The 22,216-nt window shown below is 35.2% G+C and overlaps 2 protein-coding genes and 1 long non-coding RNA gene across 4 annotated transcripts; 1 reads left to right on the forward strand and 2 right to left on the reverse strand.

The window, feature by feature from the left end:
• Positions 1-3,704: 3,704 nt before the first annotated feature.
• On the reverse strand, positions 3,705-5,967 carry LOC138126110 (UDP-glycosyltransferase UGT5-like). Its single transcript, XM_069041787.1, has 4 exons — positions 5,676-5,967; positions 4,809-5,618; positions 4,534-4,753; positions 3,705-4,459 (listed from the first exon to the last, which is right to left on the reverse strand). The coding sequence occupies exons 1-4, from the start codon at positions 5,911-5,913 to the stop codon at positions 4,174-4,176; spliced, it is 1,554 nt and encodes a 517-aa protein (XP_068897888.1). The 5' UTR covers positions 5,914-5,967; the 3' UTR covers positions 3,705-4,173.
• Positions 5,968-13,367: 7,400 nt separating this feature from the next.
• On the reverse strand, positions 13,368-18,845 carry LOC138125733 (UDP-glycosyltransferase UGT5-like). The gene is made up of 4 exons (XM_069041184.1): positions 18,516-18,845; positions 14,017-14,829; positions 13,739-13,958; positions 13,368-13,683 (listed from the first exon to the last, which is right to left on the reverse strand). The coding sequence occupies exons 1-4, from the start codon at positions 18,760-18,762 to the stop codon at positions 13,401-13,403; spliced, it is 1,563 nt and encodes a 520-aa protein (XP_068897285.1). The 5' UTR covers positions 18,763-18,845; the 3' UTR covers positions 13,368-13,400.
• LOC138125734 (uncharacterized) lies at positions 15,673-16,436 on the forward strand. 2 transcript variants are annotated; one of them, XR_011157518.1, is made up of 3 exons: positions 15,673-15,822; positions 15,886-16,234; positions 16,301-16,436. It is a non-coding gene; the product is annotated as an uncharacterized lncRNA (long non-coding RNA). The 2 variants fall into 2 exon arrangements; XR_011157517.1 differs by having other exon boundaries at positions 15,673-16,234.
• Positions 18,846-22,216: the final 3,371 nt, after the last annotated feature.

Below are 22,216 nucleotides of genomic sequence, written 5' to 3' on the forward strand. Positions count from 1 at the left end.
TTTGAACAGGCCGATTATAATACAGCAGGTCGTGATTTTCTCAACTTAGAAAAGTTTCCTTTGCTTAGGCATATAAAATATTTCTGGAAGTAGTTCTAGGTGGCTGTTAATAAACATTCTTTCTTTTGGAAATTGCGTAGATGGAAATCAGGTGAGATTACTTAGAGAAGGGGCAGCTAAGACTTTGACAGTGTCAGATTTTTCGTATCTTTGCTAACTTCAGCTAATAAATGTCAGACAACTGTCACTATTAATCAAATTTTTACGCAGAAATGATTTTTACTTCAGAACATTTTTTTTTTAATTTTAAAGTTGTAATATCCCAGTTTGAATTTGAATTGCCGCCCAGTTTGAATTTAAATTGCCGCCGCCAAAGGAGACCAGGAGAAGTAGAGGGAAGTCCGAAGATGACCGAGAAGATTCGACTGCGGGGGTTTTCGTTTTTAAAAAGAAACGCTCGCTCTCTTCTCTCTTTTTTGCCCTGTTAGTTTCTTTAACGTACGAGATCCCACTGCAAGATTTCTACGTTCATCTGTTTTTAATCAAAATAAAATTTTTATAGATAATTATAATCTTGTCAAAAATAAATTACTCCCCATGATTTAGGGATATTCGTTACTAGGTTGCCATAAATTTGGTTAGGTTGGAGGCTATGTGATTTCTGGTGACAAATAAAAGATATCGTAACCGTAAGTCAGTTCTGTCATTAATTTAGTTAGTAATAATAATTTACCCATTTTAATACATTAGGAACGTCCTTAAACGAGAACTGCGCTACAAATATGTTTCATTTCAATGAAAGTTTTAAATTATTGTTCTTAATGCGTTCATTTATTTAAAAAATGTAGCAAACTGGCATCAATGTTCGGTTCAATTATAACCTAAAATAGATTTATTATGACAAATTACAATACTGCCAACTAAAATGTCAGATTTTCATAGATAGTTCGAATTTGAAACAATCGTGAATGTCGTATACGTTTCTGCTGGGTTGCCTATCAAAATATGGCCGCAAGTATTTTTTATTTTTTAATTAAAATTAAATTAATTATTTTTTTCCAAACAGTTTCGTTCACTTGTTTTTTACATAAATTATAATTCATTTCAAAGAGAGATGTGTAAAGAACTTGAAAAGTTTGAGTTGCCATTTCTCACTTGCCAACTTCACGTCATTTTTGTTCAATTAGATAGCGTCATTTTTATTTTAACCACGCACAATGCATCCTTGTCTGATGTACGGTGTGGTGCGCTAACTCTCTTTTGCTCTTATGTATCTTTAACAGTTACCCCTATTTGCAGCCACTTTTCCATAAGCAACCGTATTCCATCGTGTAGAGAAAAAAATTAGCTTTAATTTGATATATAGTGCTTGTAACTTCCTAAGGAATTCTGACTTAAACCCTAAATAAACCGAACAAAGACCCTACTTAAAGAAATTTATTGTCATATTGTGCCTGTCAATCACTAGAGGGTCTCCGACAAATATTTTGAGTACTACCCCAGGCATTTTTTTTCTCCGAGGGCTAGTGATTGACAGGTACAATATCACAATAAATTTCTTTAAGTGGGGTCTTTGTTCGGTTTATTTATGACTTAAGCCAAAATTCCTTAGGAAGATAAAAATACTATATAATTTATGAGGATACGTTATGAAGGTATAAATTGAACAGGGAGGTACATGTTTACACCCGGTTGCTAAGGGGTTGCGGCCAACTGAGAAATGGCAACCCAAATTTTACTAGTTCTTTACACATCTCTCTTTGAAATGAATTATAATTTATGGAAAAAAAAAGTGAGCGAAACTGTTCAGAAAAAATTAATTCATTAAAAAATACTGCACTGTTTGCCCGGAATTAGGCTGTAGACGCGAGGGCAGTTTGACCACGTTGCAATGAAAAACGAGGGCCTACCAAGAGGGCCTTCTGGGGTTGCCGGTGTAGCGTTCCACAGGGCTTCTCCATGAAGCGTGGCCGTGGAGCTCCTCACGCCATTGGCGGAAGCCTCTGTTTCACCATGTGTGGGGTTCACAGTGGAGTTTCGGAGGACACAAACTGGAGCGCTGCGGTCGCTCTGATTTAAACTACGACCTCGATTTTTAAATCGTCTATAAAACACTTGTTGACTTAATAGCAATAACAATTTTATTTAAACACAAATAGTGCCAATTTTGATAATAAAAGTGCAGCCAATTGTCAATCGAAAAACGCCCCTAGGAACCAGGATGGAGCCAACTCTATTTAATACACTAACTTTACAAACGGCTGGTTAATAATTAAATAATTCATTGATAAGTGTTAGTTAAGTTCTGTGGCGGTCGTGAAAAAGTAGGTAAGTCGAAAATGTAAATTTTTCAGGGCAACGATTCAAAATTCCATATCATTCTTAAAATCCTGTAATTAAATAGAAACTTCTTTCTACCTGTACTTGCTTTCAATATAAGTAAATTTTAAACCGTGAAAATCTGAATTATTTAATTCCATGATTTATTATTAAGGTGTAAACATCGTTAACTCATTTTTGAAATTATTTGACTTACCTACTTTTTCACGACCGCCAGAGTTATTCTTTGCCAGTTATTCTTTTAATGAAAAAAAAAAGTAATTCTTTAGAAAAAATTTTATGTTATGAAAAATTGCAAAAATTTGAACAGCATTTTGAATTAGTATCTCGTATTGTCAACTTAAATCTTTTAACACGTAAATCAACCCACAAAAATAACACGGAAGTAGCGCAAATTTTCTAATAATTTATTTAAACAAAACAATTCGGTTGCCATGGTGACCATAGCACTCCCGATCATTAAAAATATCCCAATTTAACTATAATAAAGAAAAATAAGCACAAATATAATTTTAAGATCATTTATCAAAGAAATCATAATGAGTCGTTTTTTGTGCCGGTCAGTGTATTTTATTTTTGTTGTATTCATGGAAATAAGAAAGAAAAAACAAAGCCATGTTTTTTATGTTACTTGAGGTAAAACCGACGTAACATCATTTTTTCACTACTAGTAATAAACTCTAGCGTTATCGGTTGTCATAGAACACTGAGAAGTTTCGTTTTTCTACGTTGGCTCAGTCACAGGTAAATAATTTTTCATTATTAACCAGTGGTGAATAATGGAATAACCGTCACCTAGCAACGAAAGATTGTCGTCTATTTCATTGGTTAACGTAGACGATTTTCATATCAACTGTCAAGAAATGACAACTCGGAGCCGTCGCATCCGACAAAATAATTTGATTAATAATTATTATTATCAGAAAGGGTTTTAACGTATCTAGTAGTGAAAAAAATAGTATATAAACCACGGTGGAGAAGTCCCTTATAGCCTTCGCGCCTTACAACCCTCGGCGCGCCTCTGCACCTTTTGAGCCCTCATTTCTTCAGATCTATTAGGTATAGAATTATTTTTCTCATTAGTTTCTAACCTGAGTTGACATTGCTTCATTGAGTTGTTCCGCGGATTTTGGGGCACCCAGTATATACCACTTTCCCGGTTATGTATCTCAACATGAAAATTAATTTTCAGTTTAACCAAAAACAGCTAAGAACGTTAAGATAACCATTAGGGTTTTTTTTACTGCCAATTTAATTCAACAGGTGGTGGTTCATAATCAAGGAGGTTAAAGTAAGAGGAGGGAAGGCGCCCTATGCTGGTAATGATGTACAGAGTATACAAGAGTATACAGGCAAACGAAAAGTTTTCGTTTAAGTCATTTATTCAGTTTGCTGTTGCGACAATTAAACATTCCAAAATATGAACAGGTATAGTTACAGTCTGATTCACATAACTTGCCGACCCTAATGAAGTTTAAATACAGCCAGCAAGCCAGCAATACGTTTTTCATTCATTACTTGATCCAAAAACATGAATGATTTTAAACTTTTGTATGGTTTGGACATCCCTCACAAAAGTCTCAATTATAGAAATTTAAAAATGGCAGTAATCCTTTCATATTTTAATTAATAAAAAATTATTTCAGGATTATACAAAAAGGAACTGTCAAGTGATAATGCCAGGAGTGTCCAGATTTCGTAGTAAATAAAGGTACATATCAAGTTATCACTGATAACGTATTTATTACTGGCTGCATTTAACTTTCGTTGGTGTTGGTAAGTTATGTGAATCAGTCCGTACATGTAACACCCAAGCACTTGGCGCAATATTTTTTAGTGAGCTTTCAATTTCTTTGTGGTTTTCTTTGAGCAAATTTTCTTACATATCGTTTTAAAGATGTAACGAGTAACAAATAGTAGAGAGCAGCATGTTAGCCCAATAAATGCAATTACATCGAGGAGAAAGTATTTGTACCAAGGCAAATCGAGTCCAGCAACTCTTAGATGCGGCGCCCCTCTATGTCGTATTACATACTCCACCCAGTATACTGCTGTATCCATTGGACTGACTTCGCGGTCGTGGAAAAGCTTTGATCTTTTTTTGGCATTTTCTAGATATCTGCAAAAGCATTAAGTATTATTTATTAATTTTTTAATTACTGTACTTGAAAATGTTTTTCTTTACAAACTCACTTAGGATTGTTCAGCATTTCGTTTATATTTTCTAACAAACTTTCCTCGGAAATCTCCTTGTATGTTATAAATCGACCAAACCCATTTGCCTTTGCAAAATTTGCGTTTACTTTCTGATCACCGAATATTGGAATTGCTAGAATGGGTACTCCGTGGTATGCTGTTTCAACGGAACTGACGAATCCACCGTGTGTGATGAAAAGCTTCAAATTTGGGTGTGCTAGAATTTTGTCACTTTTGTCATTTTTGTTACTATAATTAGGAATGTGTTGTACCGAGAATGTCTTGTTGCGGTGCCCACTTTGACAACTTAACATTCGGGGGTTTGCCTGGTAGTTCATCGACTTCCCACTTCCACAAAACTTTTTGTTTGAGTTTGGAAAAGGCTTGAATGAAAGCGTTTCGTTTTTCTTCCGGGAACTGGACTCCTTTTAGATTTGACCCCATGCTGAAATAGATCACTCCCTCCGTTGCACTATCAAAAAATTCTTGTAAATCTTGCGGAAGTTTTTTAGGTGGTTTCATATGAAATCCTCCGACTTCAATCATGTTCGGAACATGTGGCACGGGTGGATTTAAAGTTGGATGAGAATTTAACAACACTAGAGAGGCGTTGTATAGAATATCGTTCAGATCGCCGCCCCTTGGAATGTATTTTTGGACCACTTCGTTTTGTTTAGGATAAACATAAAGCTCGTACAAGAGGGCATTGAATAAATCGAGAAGACTATTTGTTAGTCTCTCGCAAAATGTCATCGGATGGTAATAGTCACTCATAATGTTGGGGATGTATGATGAAGGCGAAGGATTACCTACTAGGGAGTTAACCCAAAAGCTCGAAAAAGTCGGATTTACAAGTATCAACGGTGCGTCAAAGTGTGTTGCGAATGCTTTATAAGCATCGTTTAGAAAATTATCCACGATGACTACGTCAAATTTTTCGTCAGAATTGAGCAAATTTTGGACATTTTCGTGTTGTATTGATTGTGCAATAAATTTATCTGCCATTCTCGCTACTACATAAGCACCAACAAAGGGATTTAAACCTTCTCTTTTAAACATGTTCCACTCCTTGAATTTGTCTTCTGCAAATTGAATGAATTACAAAATCAACAATAATAAACATTTTAAAAGTTACTTACTTGGTTTTTCTTCAAATAATCCCGTCAGAAGTATATCTCTGTATGTTCCGTTTTTTGGAGGTATTTTCTCTCCAAATGTGTTTATCACTGTCACATCATGTCCTCTTTCTGCCAATTCTCTAAATAGGGCGGAACCAAGATGATAGTGGCTATTTCCAGGTAAAGGATATATGCCCAGGATCCGCGCACTTTCACCCACATTTAATGTAAATAAAAGTACCACTACTAATTTAATCATTCTGTCAGCTATCCAAACATCTACTGAATTCGAAACATAGAAGTGTTATTTATATCTAAGTGTAAATATACCTTATCTTAGATATAACTTGTTTTGATTATAGTTAAATAAAAATAAACCACGTAGCGTTCAAAAGAACAGTTAAAAACAATTACGTAAAAAAATTTTTCCCTACCGGTTAGAAATGTAGGCTGTGGATACCTCATTTGAGGTGAGAAAATTCAACTTTCTCGCTAAGGTAAGAAAGTTAATCATGAAATGTTTATGGTAAAACTGTACCAAAATACAAATGTCAAAAGTGTCAAAAGTGAAATAAGTTATTGATAAACGAAAGCCAATTCAGTAAAGCAAGTTGGTAGATCAATCATATAAACTGGAAAATAAACAGATAAGCTAGGTACGAGTAGGTAGATTACTTTACCCTGTTTATATCAAATTTTCGAACAAACGTCAAATCTTCAAATGCTGTGACAAGTTAATTAAACAAATAACCCAGCCTACTATTCAATTCTCAAAATTTTCGTTTTAATCAGGAATATAACCATCTTTTTTTGACTTTTTTCAACAAAGTTGTGCCGGTAGGGAAAAAACTAGTATTCAAACCTTGTTAAGAAAGTGCCCTTGCAGATCTTAGGCACTTACAAACCTCGCCTACGGCTCGGTTTATAATCTTTGCCTGCGGTCTGCAAGAAAGCACTTTCTTACCTTGGTTTGAAATATACTATTGGTAAGTGCACATTAAGTACGTGAGCACGAAATTATCCTATAATGATATTCACAGAAGTCATCTGATCAACTTTGTGCAATTGATCGTTTTTTTCTGGAATCACTGTTGCATTATTTTTTTAAAATTTGTATATTTTATACCGGGTGATTCAGATTGGTATTCGCGGCCCTATATCTTTTTTATTTTAAGAAAAAAGTATAACAAACCATATATATTTGTAAATCGCTTATGAAACTACAATAGATGACGTTGTCAAATCTTCTCTACGATGACATGTGTCAAAGTTAAGACAGTCAACTATTTTTTTTTTTTAATAGTACATTATACATTTCTTAGTCTATTCTTGTAAAGCTTTTTTTTCTACATTTGAATGTGTAAAAAAAGTTGACACTTGCAATAGGAAAAAATCGAGAAAAAAAAAATATGATTTAATTTATTCGAAAGTGTTATTTTCTAAAAAGAGCTAGTTAACCATGGAAACAATTGAATTTTGACATTAATAGCGTCAATTATTAAAGTACCTACATTTAAATAAATAGTTATGTTATAACCTACATTTAAATAACTAACTATGATATAACATCTGGCTTCAAAACCTAACTTCTTTCTGACTATACCGCTTTGAATGCATAGGTACACGATGAAAATATGTAGTTGAATTTTGATAGTGCATGAATGACAGTCATGAGTCTTGGGAATCGTATTCGAATTATTCGAATATTTGAATAGCTGACTATGTAAAATTCGAATAAGTGTAAATTATAATATTCGAATAAAATAAATTCAGGATGTCAAATAATTTTATTTTTTGGCTATGTAATTCTTAAAATAGTGAGATGCAGGGAACCAACAGAACGCGAATTTAGCATAGTAAATTCAGTATGGATTTGGTATTTCGTCCGAGTCTCAGTTTTCTGGCCGAGGCGCACCCGAGGCTTGAAAACAAACAAGGTCAAATCATTTTATTTTTTGGCTACGTGGTTGTCTTGTAAATAGTGACATGCAGGGAACCAACATAATGCGAATTTACAAATGTTTGGCTTACTAGCTCTTTTTAGAAAATAACGCTTTCGAATAAATTAAATCATATTTTATTATTTTTCTCGAATTTTTTCTGATGTAAGTGTCAACTTTTTTTACACATTCAAATGTAGAAAAAAAAGGTTTACAAGAATAGGCTAAGAAATGTATAGTGTATTATTTAAAAAAAAAGTTGACTGTCTTAACTTTGACATATGTCATCGTAGAGAAGATTTGACAACATCATTTATTGTAGTTTCACAAGCGATTTACAAATATATATGGTTTGCTATACTTTTTTCTTAAAACAAAAAAGATGTAGGGCCGCGAATACCAAACTGAATCACCCGGTATACAGAATATTTCGCGAGTGATAATGAGATAACGACTTAATGAGTGATACTGAAATTAAAACATCCAGCTTTTTTTAGGAAATATATTGTGGGCTCATTATCACTCGTGAAATACCCTACCTAACTATTTATTAGTATAGCAGTTATAAAAAGGGCGATATTGAAAATCTTTGGTAGATAGCATTTTGTACACTGAACTAACTGACTGAACAAACATGCATAACAGATGACTTGAAAAAAATATAAAATTTAGAACAATTTTTACGGTAGAGGATTTTTGTTATAACAACTTATAGAATTTTTAAATTTATTAATAAAACTTTCAATCATGCTAGCAGTGAGTATTGACGATATTAATGCACCATTTTTTTTTTAATTTTTGGAAAATATTAATTTTCCATCAGGCTAAATAGTTTTGGAATGTACCGTAAGAGCAAAAAGAAAAAGAAAGTGCCGTGTCTTTGATTAAGAAATTCGTCATGCATTTGTGGAATCCTGAAATGGGTTATTTAAATAAACAATGATAGGTATTACTGCATTTTTTCCCTGCAACTTACAGTGCACAAGCGCATTATGGACTGTGCCATAGCTATCCTTGATGGCTTATTTTTTTTTGCTCTTACGGTATTATAATATGTATTTAATAATATAAAACCTTAGTAATGGTAGGATTTAAATTCTTTTGAACACGTTCACTTTTCTTTTTTGCTTTAGATGCTTTTCGAAGTAGATAGTATCAAATATTTCCAAACTTATTTTGCTTTCTTGTATAATCAATCATCCTGTTAACACTATGAATGTGTAAAGTCCATGTCTAGAAAGGCATTATTATGGAAGGTGTTTATGATTGTCCGATCATGTCCTCTTCAGTGATTCACCTAAATCCTTAAATAAAAGACTCATCCCAAAGCATAAAAGTTTTGTACTTTTGTCCTGATAAAAATAAATATCTACAAGTCGTATAGATTAAATAACATTATAATACATTACATGAGATTACGCGAGAAGGTTAAATTACGAGTAACCGTCGTTAAGATAACTAAAACGTGAGTCAATTAGAGATCTGGGTGTCACTTTGAACTCTAAACTATCCTTCAGCGAGCACATTCGGACCATTGCGAGAACTGCCTTTAGGGCCCTTGAAGCTTTTGTATAACACCTATGTGAAATCCCGGCTCGAGTATGCTTTTCTTGTATGGTCGCCGATATATGATGTTCACTCTTCTCTTCTGGAGCGAGTACAGCGCAGATTTCTGAAGAGTGCAGTCTTCACGTTGAATGGTGCATATCCGCCTCGTGGGTGTCCGCAAAGTCTTCTGCTCGGTGAGCTTGGTCTGCAGTCTCTGCTTGATAGACGCATGGAGCATTCGGTGATCTTTTTATTCAAATTGTTCAGAGAGCTGCAGGAATGTCCTCTCGTTCTGAAGCGAATCAGTTTGAGGGTTAGCCGCTCGGGTTCTAGGGTAAGGAGTGCTTTCTACATCGGTCAGCGCCCCATGGCTCAGATCACCTATTACTCGAATGTTGCGCAATTACCAGTGTGTCGAGGCTCACATCGATATTTTTTGTTGCAGCATATCGCAAATCAAAATCTCCTCGTGAATCAGGGCGATCCTACTCAGACGAGTGCTGGGTAGTTGTAGCTTGAGTGTTGGGATACTCTGTGTGTAATGGTTGTTGTGTTGTGAGTGTGTTTTGTGTATCGTTTTCTTTTTGGCAGGGCTTGTAATTGGGCGTCTAGCCTGTTATCTGTCAACAATAATAATAATTTTCTATCCCACCTCCACCCGGCGGCACGGCAATTTTGCCGGAGTACATACACTATTACGGATATTACTATCAAGTAATAGTGCAGTGCTTATCAACATAATTACCGACGTCTCGCCTCCGCCTTCTGACTTCTGACTGTTGTGTATTATGTTCTGTGTCAATGTTAAGGAATTTCCTCACGATATGACATGAGTACAATAATATACCTTTTTGAATTTCAACTACCAATTTGTTCTCTAAATCCAGAATTTTTAAATTTTTAAAAAGAGATTGCGGTACTATTCCCGTTGCTGAAATTATAAGTGGTAAGATAGAATTTTTTTCTAAACTCCAAAGATTTCTCATAGCAACGGAGAGCTCTAAATATTTATTAATTTTTGTGTTATATGTCTGTGTTATATTATGGGAATTTGGAACAGCTATATCTAAAAGATATGCTTGCTTTTGTTGTTTATTTAAAATAATAATGTCTGGTCTGTTATGCTGAATGTGAATGTCAGTTAAAACTGTGCGATCAAAATATAATTTGTAATTGAAATTGTCATTATTATTATTATTTTATGGTTTAGATTTAGTAACTATTTACGGTAGAGACAATAGTATCGTGCGTTCATTAAAATTTGTCCTCAAAGTAGGCGTTCAACACTCGATTGTGAACGTACTATACGGATAAAGGACCACGGATCAGCTGTTTAAATCTACGCTTTTACACGAGTGGTGCGTTCTCAATCGACTCTCCAACGCCAACTTTGAGGATAAATTTAAAAAAACGTAGCTCGGTGGCCGCATGGCTGTCGGAGACAATGCTCCGAGGTGGCGGTCCCGGCGCTAGTGGGTTCGAATCCCACCGAAGAGGAAGGATTTTTTCGAAGGAAGGAAACTCCGCCGGGCCATGGATGCGTGTGTATGTCTAGTAGGGGCTGACGGTAGGGTGGTGGAAGGAAGAGCGACACTCTCCCGACACCACCGCGAGGTCAGCAGGGTTCAAATCCCAGGCCGGATGGGCCTCCCATGGATGTTTGTGCTGTATTTCATGTTGTGTTGTCCAGAAAGAAAAAAGGAGAAGAGAGGGTGGGTGTGGGTGGCCGGGGAAAGTACCCCGGAGCCCCGCTGCACATAAAAAGGAAAAAGAGGAAAAAAGCCGACCGCAAGGTACCTGATAGACCAGTACGGTGAAAAGGGAAAGGCTATTAAAAAAAACAAAAAAACGCACGATACAAGGTGATCAAGAACTGTTTGGTAATACTGAATACATGTTGGTGAATCTGTTCGAGAGTCTAAAAAGAAGAGTTAATTTATGTTTAGAGCAAAATAGGGGGTACTTCGAGAATTTCCTTTAGTTAATTTTAGCTAATTATTCTGTATTTCAGGTTTAATTTCTTTTTACCGTTAATTTTTACTTTCATAACCTACCATTTTATCACTGTTAATGTTACGTCAGATATCTGTCAAAAAAGCAACAAAACAATTGCAAATAGCCGAATAAAAAATGTTGTTAATTGTATTGCCTTCTTGATCACCCCGTATATTGTTATAAAGAGCGATCAAATTAATTTGTAATCGAGTTATCCATGAATCCGAAATTGTATGTTGTTACTTGAACTCCACGCTCCAATAAACACAGTTTGAGACACAGGTTAGATCTCGATATATCAATCGCAAAAGACATACGGATTCAAATCCATGGATGACTCGATAACAAATTAATTTGATCTCTCGATACAAGTTTAATAAGACAGTCAATTTTATTTAGCACGAGTGGTTTTTTTCCATATAGAACGAGTGCTATAATGCTTCTTTTTAAACGAGTATAATATAGTTCTTGATTAAAAAGTATAAGCCATGTGTCTGTTAAGAAAAGATTTTCAACTGTAATGATAGTTTTTTCAATAGTGTATTTGAAGCCTTGGCCAAAGATCGGAGAGCCTAAAAAAGGTAAATTTCCTCGGTCACAAACTGTAATACTTGATGCTAAATTTTGAAATTCCTTTATGACTGTTAAATCTGTGTCACCAGAACAGCAGAAGGTCTCGCATTTGTTAATTCAAGACCAATTTTCCTGGATAAATTGATAACTTTCAAAGTCGGACAAAACTACTTCTGGGTAATCAGTAATCAGCTAAGGTTCCATCATCTAAGTACCAATATTTAGTTATTGAGAATCCAAAGATAAAATAATAATTGTTTGAATGGCAAGTCTAAAGATCATGGGACCGTAAGTATCTCCTTGGTGTGCTCCAACAGAAGAAGAAAGAAAAATAAAGTTGAAGGATTTCTATAGCATTGATGAAGATAAGCAAAGAAGTGGGGTAGGTATGATGTTGGAGCGGCCGGTCCAATTGGGTTTATGACGCCGGTGCCGCTTTCAATCTCTGCCGACAATTACCTGATGTGCCGGTACGGTGGTGGTCTCTCACACAATTGGGAAAGTCCGGACATCTGGCTTATTTTCACATCTTGCAAAAGGCCACCAGCGTACTACCTACCCCTGATTGAGAGGGGAGACGAATTTACTTTTGTCCGTTTTTGTTATTTTTAAGTTAGTTGATAAGTAAATGTAGACCAAGAAGCATCAATACATCTTTGAGTTAAGCTGAAGTATCTATCCTTATTTGAAATCACGGTCCACATTGTGCGAAACCCCTACGCGTAACAAGAAAACAACATCGGACACTCAATTGGCATGTCATAGGTTCAAACTCCTGGGTACGGAAACATCCGTCATACTTCGTAGGAGGCAATTGAACCGAAACATATGACATTGCACTTTTTTTACAATTCAAACCCGTTCAACTGAGTTAAAGGCGTTTTTGAAATCTGATTTAAGAAGAACTTTGCCACGATTTTGGTTGTTATTCACAAAGGTTCGTGTGATATGAATTGCTGCTCCAAGTTGGTGTGAAGATAAATATGAATTTACAATATTACTACTTTGAAAACAGGCTAGCTTTGAAGTCAATCTTCGTAAATAGTTTCCGATAGCGATCGGCCAAATTCCTTCATCGTTCTCATAAATGGCACATTAAGACGCACCACATAATAAATGACAAATTACTGAAGGAAGTTGGCCAAACAATAAAAAATTACACAGTTTTATTAAAGCTCTTAATGCCTGCTGACCTGTTTCACCCGCTGACAAAGATATGATATCTTTCAAGTATTGTGGTCTCATGCCATCTAAACCTGGTGAAGAACCGGCAGGAAAGGCATTGATAGTTTCTCGAATGTTTTGCTCATTGACTATTAAAGAAAAGTCTCCTGGTTTAAAAGCGTTTGGAAAAAATAGTTCGCGAGATGGTGAAGGATGTTTTTTTTGGAGTTCTTCAGCAGCATCTTCATCGAATGAAGCTAATGAGTCATCGGAGGACAATCATTTAATAGCTCCTCTGATATCAAAATCGGCCACTTTTGTTTCCACTTTCTTAGCTAATGATAAATGTGTACGTTTCTTAGACGCAGTTCGTATTCGAGGTACTTCAAAATTAGAAAGATTTTCTCTTATATGCTTATTAAAAATTATTATTAACTGGTAAATGTTATTCAAATTATATATTGTCTTTTGCTTTAGTAATACACTACCAGGAAACCATTTCAAACCTTCATAATTTATTGGAACATTATTGTTTTTTTAGTTTTCTTCTGTTTTTAAAAAACAACTTTTTACAAATAATTTTCATGAAATAATAAAAAGTAAACAAAAAGCACGATCCAATCAATACAATGAAAGCAATAACATCTAACAAGTGGTACTGATACCAAGGTAAATCAAGTCCAGCCACTCTTAAGTGTGGTGCTCCTTTATGACGAATGACATATTCGACCCAGTAGATTGCCGTATCCATTGGACTCATCAGACGATCATGAAATATTCTAGACCTCAATTTGGCGTTTTCTCTATACCTGCAATAACAATTATTATTATGAATTAATTGAAATTTATTTGTAAAATTTTTACTTATTGTTGTTTAAAATTTCATGAATGGTGTTAGTCAATTTTTCTTCCGAGAGTTGGCTATATGGAACCACGAGCCCGTAGCCATTGTTAACTGCAGTTATGGCATTTAATTTTTGGTCACCAAAGATCGGAATCGCTAATATAGGTACACCGTGGTAAATTGTTTCAGTGGTGCTCAAGTGACCTCCGTGAGTTATGAAAAGTTTTATATTTGGGTGTGCTAAAAATTGAGAACGTGTGAAATAAAATTGAGCAACGAATTAAAATAGTATACCTACCAAGAATATCTTGTTGCGGTAACCACTTTGACAATTTAACATTTGGAGGTTGTCCTGGGAGTGAATCGTCTTCCCATTTCCACAGAACGTTTTGTTTGAGTTTTGAAAATGTACTGAGTATGGCATTTCGTTTCTCAATCGGTAACTCAACACTTTTTAAATTCGAACCCATACTAAAGTATATTACACCATTTTTAGAATTATCTAAAAACTCTTGTAAATCATTAGGTAGCTTTTTGGGTGGTTTTACGTGGAATCCTCCGATTTCGATCATGTTGGGAACGTGAGGTACAGCCTGATTAATACTCGAATGAGAATTTAACAAAACAATGGAAGTGTTATAAAGAACATCGTACAAATCAGGTCCGTTCGGTAAATGTTTTTTTAACATTTTGTTTTGTTGAGGGAACATGTAGAGGTTGTAGAACAGTTCATTGAAAACGTACAAAAGAGTGTTTAGGAGTCTTTGAAAAAATGTCATTGGTGCTGTATAATCTAGCATCATATCGGGAACGTATGACAACGGAGATGGATTTCCAACTAACGGATTAATCCAAAAGTTTGCTCCTATAGGATAAAACGTAATCAGAGCGGCTCCAAAATGTGTCGATAGAGCTTTCTGAGCGTCATTCAAAAACTGTTCCACAATGACAACATCGAATTTTTCATTAGAATTAATTAATTTCTGAACATTTTTATCCTTCAAAATCATTTCCATCAATTGAGGCATCATGAATCCCATAAAAACAGTAGTAGTAAAAGGATCTGAGGTTTCTATGTCAAACATATTCATTGTTTTGTCTTTTTGCTTCTCTGAAAATAAATATTTTATGTATGTAAAAATATATCTATGAAATAAAAATACAGTTTCCTTGCAAAATGTTCGGTGGAGTTTATCTCTTGTGTCTTTATCGTTACGAATTTAAGATATTAGAATGTGAGTACCTACATAGAGGGAATATATTCAATGTAATTGAAGATATCACCGCAGAAATGACAACTCAAAAACTACGTTTTGGGTAATTTAAAAAACAGTAATTGAAGTGTTGAATTTCCTCCTTGTAAAAAAATCAGGAAATAATTATCATCGTTTTTTTTTTCAAAAAATTGCTTTTAAGGCAAGAAGTTGTCTCTTTTTTGTGTTGAAGTTTAGTTTAATTAGAAATTATTATTATTGAAGTAATAGTATATTAAGTATAAAGAACGGTAATGACAATGTACGGATCGAAGACAATTGTTTGGAGGAGGAGCTTGCGACGACTCCAATATTGTCTGAGATCCGTACATTGTCATTAACGTTCGTCATGCTTATGAGATTTTTTGCGCGATTGAATATTTATTACAAAACATTCCTAACTAGAATGCAATGCGATACGACGCCCTTCACATCGTGTTGCCACAATGTCGATTTTTGTATCGCGTTTCTAAGGCAATCTGCAAACAACTATCGCCATTGCAGTTTTTGTGCGCAAATATCGCCAGTTGTGTTGAAAAAGAAGCAGTAAAATGAGTGATATTAGTGATTCCGAAAACGAAGTGGATATTGTAGAAGAAACTTTGAATGTGGGGTGCGTCACAAATAAAGAATTTTTGAAACTAACGACCTCAACGTGTAATTAAGAAGACAAGGAAAATTTGTGGTATGAAAATATTATTTCATTGCAGCGACAAGGAATGCCGACCACAAGAGCCGTGTGAGTTTCCAGAAAGTGCTAACATCTTGTCTTCAACTTCTGTCTACATAAATCAAGAATTTTCGAAACCAGCGAACTCAATATGAAATCAAGAAGACAAGGAAAATCCGGGGTATGAACATTTTGACAATTCTAATGTCGCGGCAAGTCTGTTACTAAAATTGTTTCATTGCAGCGGCAAGGTAGGCCGACTACAAGAGCCGTGTGAGTTTCCAAAAAGTGCTAACATCTTGTCTTCAACTTCCGTCTACATAAATGAAGAATTTTCGAAACCAAAGATCTCAATTTGTAATCAAGAAGACAAGGAAAATGCGGGGTATGAAAATTTTGATAATGCCAATGTCGCGGCAAGTTTGCTAATGCTATTTCATTGCAGCAGCAAGGAAAGCCGACTACAAGAGCCGTGTGAGTTTCCAGAAAGTGCTAACATCTTGTCTTCAACTTCTGTCTACATAAATGAAGAATTATTTTCGAAACCAACAACCTCAATGTGTACCTAATCAAGAAGACAAGGAAAATGCGGGGTATGAAAATTTTGACAATGCCAATGTTGCGGCAAGTTTGCTAATGCTATTTCATTGCAGCGCCAGCGCCAAGGAAAGCCGACTACAAGAGCTTTATGAGTTTCCAGAAAGTGCCCCCACATCTTGTCTTCAACTTCTGTCTACATAAAAATTATTATAATAATCGATTAATTTTGAATAAACTTTACTTACCGTTCTAGAACACCAAAAATTACTTACCATCGAGTTTATCGTTAGCAACGAGTAAACAGAGCTTACCATCTTGGAAACAGATGTGGTAAACAACCAAATAGAGTACAATCGCGCAAAAATTAATATTGATTTTATTATAATTTATTGACAATTTTTTCAAATGAAACGTAAAACGTAAGTAGAAGATTGTATGGATTATTATCTAAATCATAAGTTGTTTTTTTTTTGCTCTAAATAGTCAAGAATATCAGTACAAAAATGTTCTAGATTTGTTTATTTTTAATGGATTTTGGGTCGTTTTTGTAACAAGCAATGCAGAAGAATGTATTACATAGTATTGAGCATTTTCACTTAAAATTAGAGTTACTTTCTTTTTGCAGCAAGGTCTTCAATTAAAATTGGAGTTGGCTAGGGGCGGCTACGGACGAAGTAACTAACTCACATCCAAAAAATTTAAATTTGTAATCTTAGAGACACCGGAACTAAACTCATCCCAACTCTTCACACGAACAGCCGATATAAATCTATTTTTTCCTACAATCGATGTAGAAAGTAGGTCTTTGCGCTTGCATTTGACAACGCAAAGTTGACGTTTTCCGAGGACTGTCACTTTGTCGCTCACGCGCGAAAAAATGTACAAAACGCTCGCTCTTCGAATTTTTTGTTAAAATCAGATGTCCAGTGATTATTGTAATTAGTGACAACGAATAAACAGAAAGAATTGTTGTGTCAGTTTGTGTCGGTGTTCTTTGTGTTTTTACAAAAAACATTGCTCAAAAGCCTGTTGAAGCAAGGGAAACTGTTGAGGAAGCGTTTTCGTGTACGCCTCCCGAAATTGTAAGTGCAGAAAAAGAACCAGAATGCACACTTCCAGAGCATGGATTACTTTTCAAAAACCGTAATTATTGTACTTTTAATATCAATATTGTGAATAATTAGTTTCTGATTTTAAGAAGGTATTACATTGATTTGGTCCAAATAAAATAATATGTAGTAGTCATAGTTGCGATTGTAGGAAAAATCTTGTGTGTGTTGCGAGCGCAAATGTACATTGTCGATTTCGAGAAAAGGTGGGTAAGTTATTGTGATCGGTCCAAAATTTCGAATTGCTAATTTCATCAGATCTTTACGTTTTGAGGTCCCCTGAACACGTTTATGAAGTTTTTAGAATGATGTCTGTCTGTGCGTCTGTCTGTCCCACTTTTCGTTCTCCCACGATTACTCAAAAACGCTTTGACCGATTGCTTTCTAATTTGACCAGCACAAACCTGCCCGTCGTCTCTAGAGTTGAAAAGCTTTTGGTGTCAATAGGACCACGGGGGGTGGAAGAGGGTGGCGGTAGGTAGAAAAAATAATAAGGGAACATGGAAATTTGACTTTACCGTTTGAAAGGGCATGTGTTTTTATGTCGGAAACAATGTCTACCTTTTGCGGATTTTTCTAATATGGCGTCTTCATAGATCGACGGCGATAACCGCTGAAACTTTTAACAAAATAATCTCGGATCTTGACATTGAAAATAACTCTGTAATAGTTACTACCGAATAGAGTTTGGTGTCAGTCCGACTACGAGGGGTGGAAGAGGGTGGGGGTTGCTCGAAAAAATAATGAGGTGACATGGAAATTTGACATTACCAGTTGAGAGGGCATGTGTTTCTATGTTGGAAATGATATTTACTATTTGCGAGAATTAGAAGACGACTTATGTGGGTTAACACGGACAAGGTAGGTATCTCGGGTCAATTCAGATTGGCTTAAATTGATGTAGGGTAAGTTACTAGGCCGGGTCTTCGACTCGGCTCCATCCCAATTTTTTTAGGTTGCACTAATAATTATAATTAATTGTCAAATTTAAATTTAAGAAACTAGGTTTCATTATTAAAAATAAAATGATTTTCTTTCTGATTTTATTAAATTGTAGCAATATGTAGTGCATAAACGATAGTCAGAAAACACGAGTGCAAAAACTGAGGTTAGGAAGTTGTTTGTTGACATGTGTTCTTATCAATCTTAAAAGAATTCGACGAAAAATTTAAATTTATGTCAAAAAATAACTTGTTAGATTTATTTAAGTAAGCGAGGATATTACCTTGTATAGCTTCTAAAAGTCCTGAAACGACTACATCTCTGTAGGTTCCATTTTTTGGCGGTTCCTTTTCACTAAAGCAGCTTATCATTGTTACGTCATGTCCTCTCTCGGCCAGTTCTCTTAATAAGGAACTTCCAAGAATGTAGTGGCTTCGTCCTGGCAGAGGAAATATGCCCAAAATTTTTGCACCATTTGTAAGAAATGCTGTTGTTGAAAACAACAATATTGTTATAAAGTTTTTCATCATTTTATGTTGTTAACTGTGGTTAAATTAACTCCGAGACTGAATTTTTCGTCAAATCTCTTTTATCTAAAGTAATTGTTGATAGCGACTTATGTAACAACTTTAAATAAACATCATCTGTTAATAATATTTTTATCATTGTTGAGTGAATGGTATTTTCTAAAATGTAGAGATAAACTAAAGTGCTTATCATTATTGTGATACATTGAACATATTTTTATTCAATTCAGGGCTTTAATAATTTTCTTCAAGGTAATATTATAATGTGACAATATGTGGTTGAGCTCATGTTAAATTTTTCATATCGACCTTATTAGCCGGTATCGTTCCTATCTGCCAGCAGGTCAGCTCCTTTTTTGCTAGTAAGTTTTTTGTAAGAACAAACAGATAAGGAACAGATAACATTAAACATCTCACGAAACAACACATCGTTTCAATTCACGGCCCTTTGGCAAACGTTTATACCTTAAACAAACTAAAACGGTCCTTCGAGAACTTCAATATCGACATCATACGTAACATTGGTCCTTCGAGCCGGATTACGAAAAAACCCACCCGAATCAGGATACCAAGAACCCGCAAAAACAGAAATCGAAGAAGTCATTTAATCAAAAGGGAAAAAGCAGTTCATCACCAAGACGTAGGAGACGGCACAAGGTCGGTGGTTCTTCCCCCTTCAACCCTCCAAATTACCCCCTGGATTCTTGCGTTGTACCGTATAATTTGAAGTAAATGAATCAAAAAATTGCGACAATGCCGGACTTAGCAGAGTTAACCGTCGAGCGTGATAGAATAAAAGCAAAATTGAATCGAATGAAAGAAATAATAAACAATTTCAAGGAAGGTGATGATTTGGATCAACTAAGATTACGTAGACCCGACTTAATATCGGCGTACAAAGAGTTCGATAAAATTCAATCGGAAATCGAACCTCTCAGTACCTCTCGCGACCAAAGCAAAGCAGTTGCAACCGAATGGATCAATTTTGAAACTCTTTATTACAATTTATTAGCAAAAATAGCTAAATTTGTAGATAAACAATCCATCGCGTCGGAAAACGGATCGCAACCAGTAGTAACGCCATCAGAAGTATCGGTAAAACTACCGGATCTAAATCTACCAAGCTTTTCCGGAAACTATTCAAACTGGACTAGTTTCCACGACACGTTTCAAACTTTAATACATACGAGAACGGATTTAAATAATTGTCAAAAATTCCATTATTTGAAATCATGTTTAAAGGGAGATGCTTTCAGTACAGTAGAAGCATTATCAATTTCCTCAGGTAACTACCAAGTAGCGTGGGAGCTTCTCGAAAAACGATACAACAATCTTCGATTAATCGTTCAAGAACATGTCAATTCAATTTTATCAATTCACAAAATTTCGAAAGCCTCAAATACGGCATTGAGACAATTAATTAATGATGTCAACACTAACTAAGCGTTAAAAATTTTGAAACAACCAACGGACAAATGGGATGCCTTATTAGTGCCGATAATAATCGAAAAATTAGATTACGGAACAAATCGGGAATGGCAGTCCAAATTAAAAACTGAAGTTCCAGCATTAACTAGCTTAATCGAATTTTTAGAACAAAGATGTCTAACTCTAGAAGCTCTAGAAAATTTAAACAAATTCAATGTGAGTAAACAGCCCACTTCATCAAAATGCAATCCCAACGCGAGTAAAGACACCAAAGCATGCTCAGTGACTCAGATTCAGGTAGACAACAAACAGTTCTCATGTTATTACTGCAGAAATCCTACCCATACAATTTACAAATGTGCAGAATTTTTGAATCTTTCGCACCATGACAAAATTCAAAATGTTAATAACAGAAATTTGTGTAAAAATTGTTTAAGACCGAATCATTCAACAGCGGATTGTAGGTCTAAATTCAAATGCAAATATTGCCATCAAAACCATAACAGTCTTCTTCACCAACAAGACGTTGTCCTAAATTCAATTGAACAAGGAACGTGTAATTTAGCAACTCCTCGAGTGAACGAACTGGAAAAGGGTAACGGACCACATAAGGTCGTTTTGCTTTCGACGGCATTAATTTATGTCAAAAACAATAAAAATAATTTCCATAAATGTCGTGCCTTGCTGGACGTAGGTTCACAAAGCAACATAATAACGGAATCTTTAGCGAAAAAATTAAATTTGAACTTGAGTAACAACAATATTTCCATACAAGGAAAAAATCAAAAAATTATCACTTCAAAGCAATCAACTACGGTAACAATAAAATCGCGAGCAAATACGTTTTCGTCAGAAATTTCGTGTTTAGTTTTACCAAAAATCACTGGAAATATTCCTGAGTATTCTGTAAAGAATTTAAACATTAACATTCCGGAAGATATTCAGTTAGCGGACCCCAATTTCTATAAACCATGTCCAATAGACTTATTACTTGGGGCCGGACTCTTCTGGAAATTATTAGGTTCAGGAAAAATATCAGCACCGGGACAACCCCACCTGATAGAAACATCTCTCGGCTGGTTGGTTGGCGGCGAAATCTCGAAAAACTCGCTAACAAACGTCAGTAACATAACCTTGATTACGAACAACACAGTCAAAAACCAACTTCAAAAATTTTGGGAAATTGAAGAGTACAAATCAAAAAGTAACTGGTCACCACAAGAAGATTTGTGCGAAATACACTTCTTAAGTAACTACAAACGTGATTATCAGGGAAGGTTTATCGTCAAATTGCCATTCGTTAAAGAAAATAACGAACTCGGTTCTTCAAAAGAAATAGCAATAAAACGGTTACATTCCCTCGAGCACAAATTTAAAAACCAACCATTATTAGTTTCATTAGTTCCAAACGATTACGCAAACAATAATTTCGGTTGCTATTTGCCGCATCACGAAGTATTCAAACAATCGTCAGGTAAACTCAGAGTAGTTTTTGACGCGAGTGCAAAAACATCCAACGGCAAAAGCTTAAATAATATTCTTTGTACGGGACCCACAATCCAACAAGACTTGTTCTCAATATTAACTCGATTCCGTACATTTGAAGTAGCGTTTACCGGTGATATAGTTAAAATGTATCGACAAATTAAAGTTGATCCTGAGCACTGCGAGTATCAAAGAATTCTATGGCAAGAAAATCCGGAAGATTCTATTTTAACTTATCGCTTATTAACAGTAACGTACGGTACGACCTGTGCACCATTTTTGGCGGTACGCTGTCTGCAGCAAGCCGCGCTTGAAGAAAAGGATCATTTTCCAACGGCGAGTGAAATCATATTGCGTGACTTTTACATGGATGATTTGCTTACTGGAGCATCTTCTGTGCAAGAAGCCACCAAATTAAAAGAAGAAATCAGTCATATTTTAAACAAAGCTGGGTTTGAAATGTCCAAATGGGCGTCAACCAGTGTAGAATTAATGTCTTCAGCACAAAACAATGAAAAACCAATTGATCTAAGTGATGACCAAC

Source organism: Tenebrio molitor, chromosome 3 (genome assembly GCF_963966145.1).
Source record: "Tenebrio molitor chromosome 3, icTenMoli1.1, whole genome shotgun sequence".
NCBI lineage: Eukaryota > Metazoa > Arthropoda > Insecta > Coleoptera > Tenebrionidae > Tenebrio > Tenebrio molitor.

Coding starts and splice junctions, on each gene's coding strand:
- LOC138125733 (XM_069041184.1), bottom strand. CDS start 18,762: ATGATGAAAAACTTTATAACAATATTGTTGTTTTCAACAACAGCATTT. Junction 13,959..14,016: donor ACCGCAACAAGATATTCTTG/GTAGGTATACTA, acceptor CTCAATTTTTAG/CACACCCAAATATAAAACTT. Junction 13,684..13,738: donor GAAATTTTAAACAACAATAA/GTAAAAATTTTA, acceptor TTGTTATTGCAG/GTATAGAGAAAACGCCAAAT.
- LOC138126110 (XM_069041787.1), bottom strand. CDS start 5,913: ATGATTAAATTAGTAGTGGTACTTTTATTTACATTAAATGTGGGTGAA. Junction 5,619..5,675: donor ATTATTTGAAGAAAAACCAA/GTAAGTAACTTT, acceptor TTCAATTTGCAG/AAGACAAATTCAAGGAGTGG. Junction 4,460..4,533: donor GAAATGCTGAACAATCCTAA/GTGAGTTTGTAA, acceptor ATGCTTTTGCAG/ATATCTAGAAAATGCCAAAA.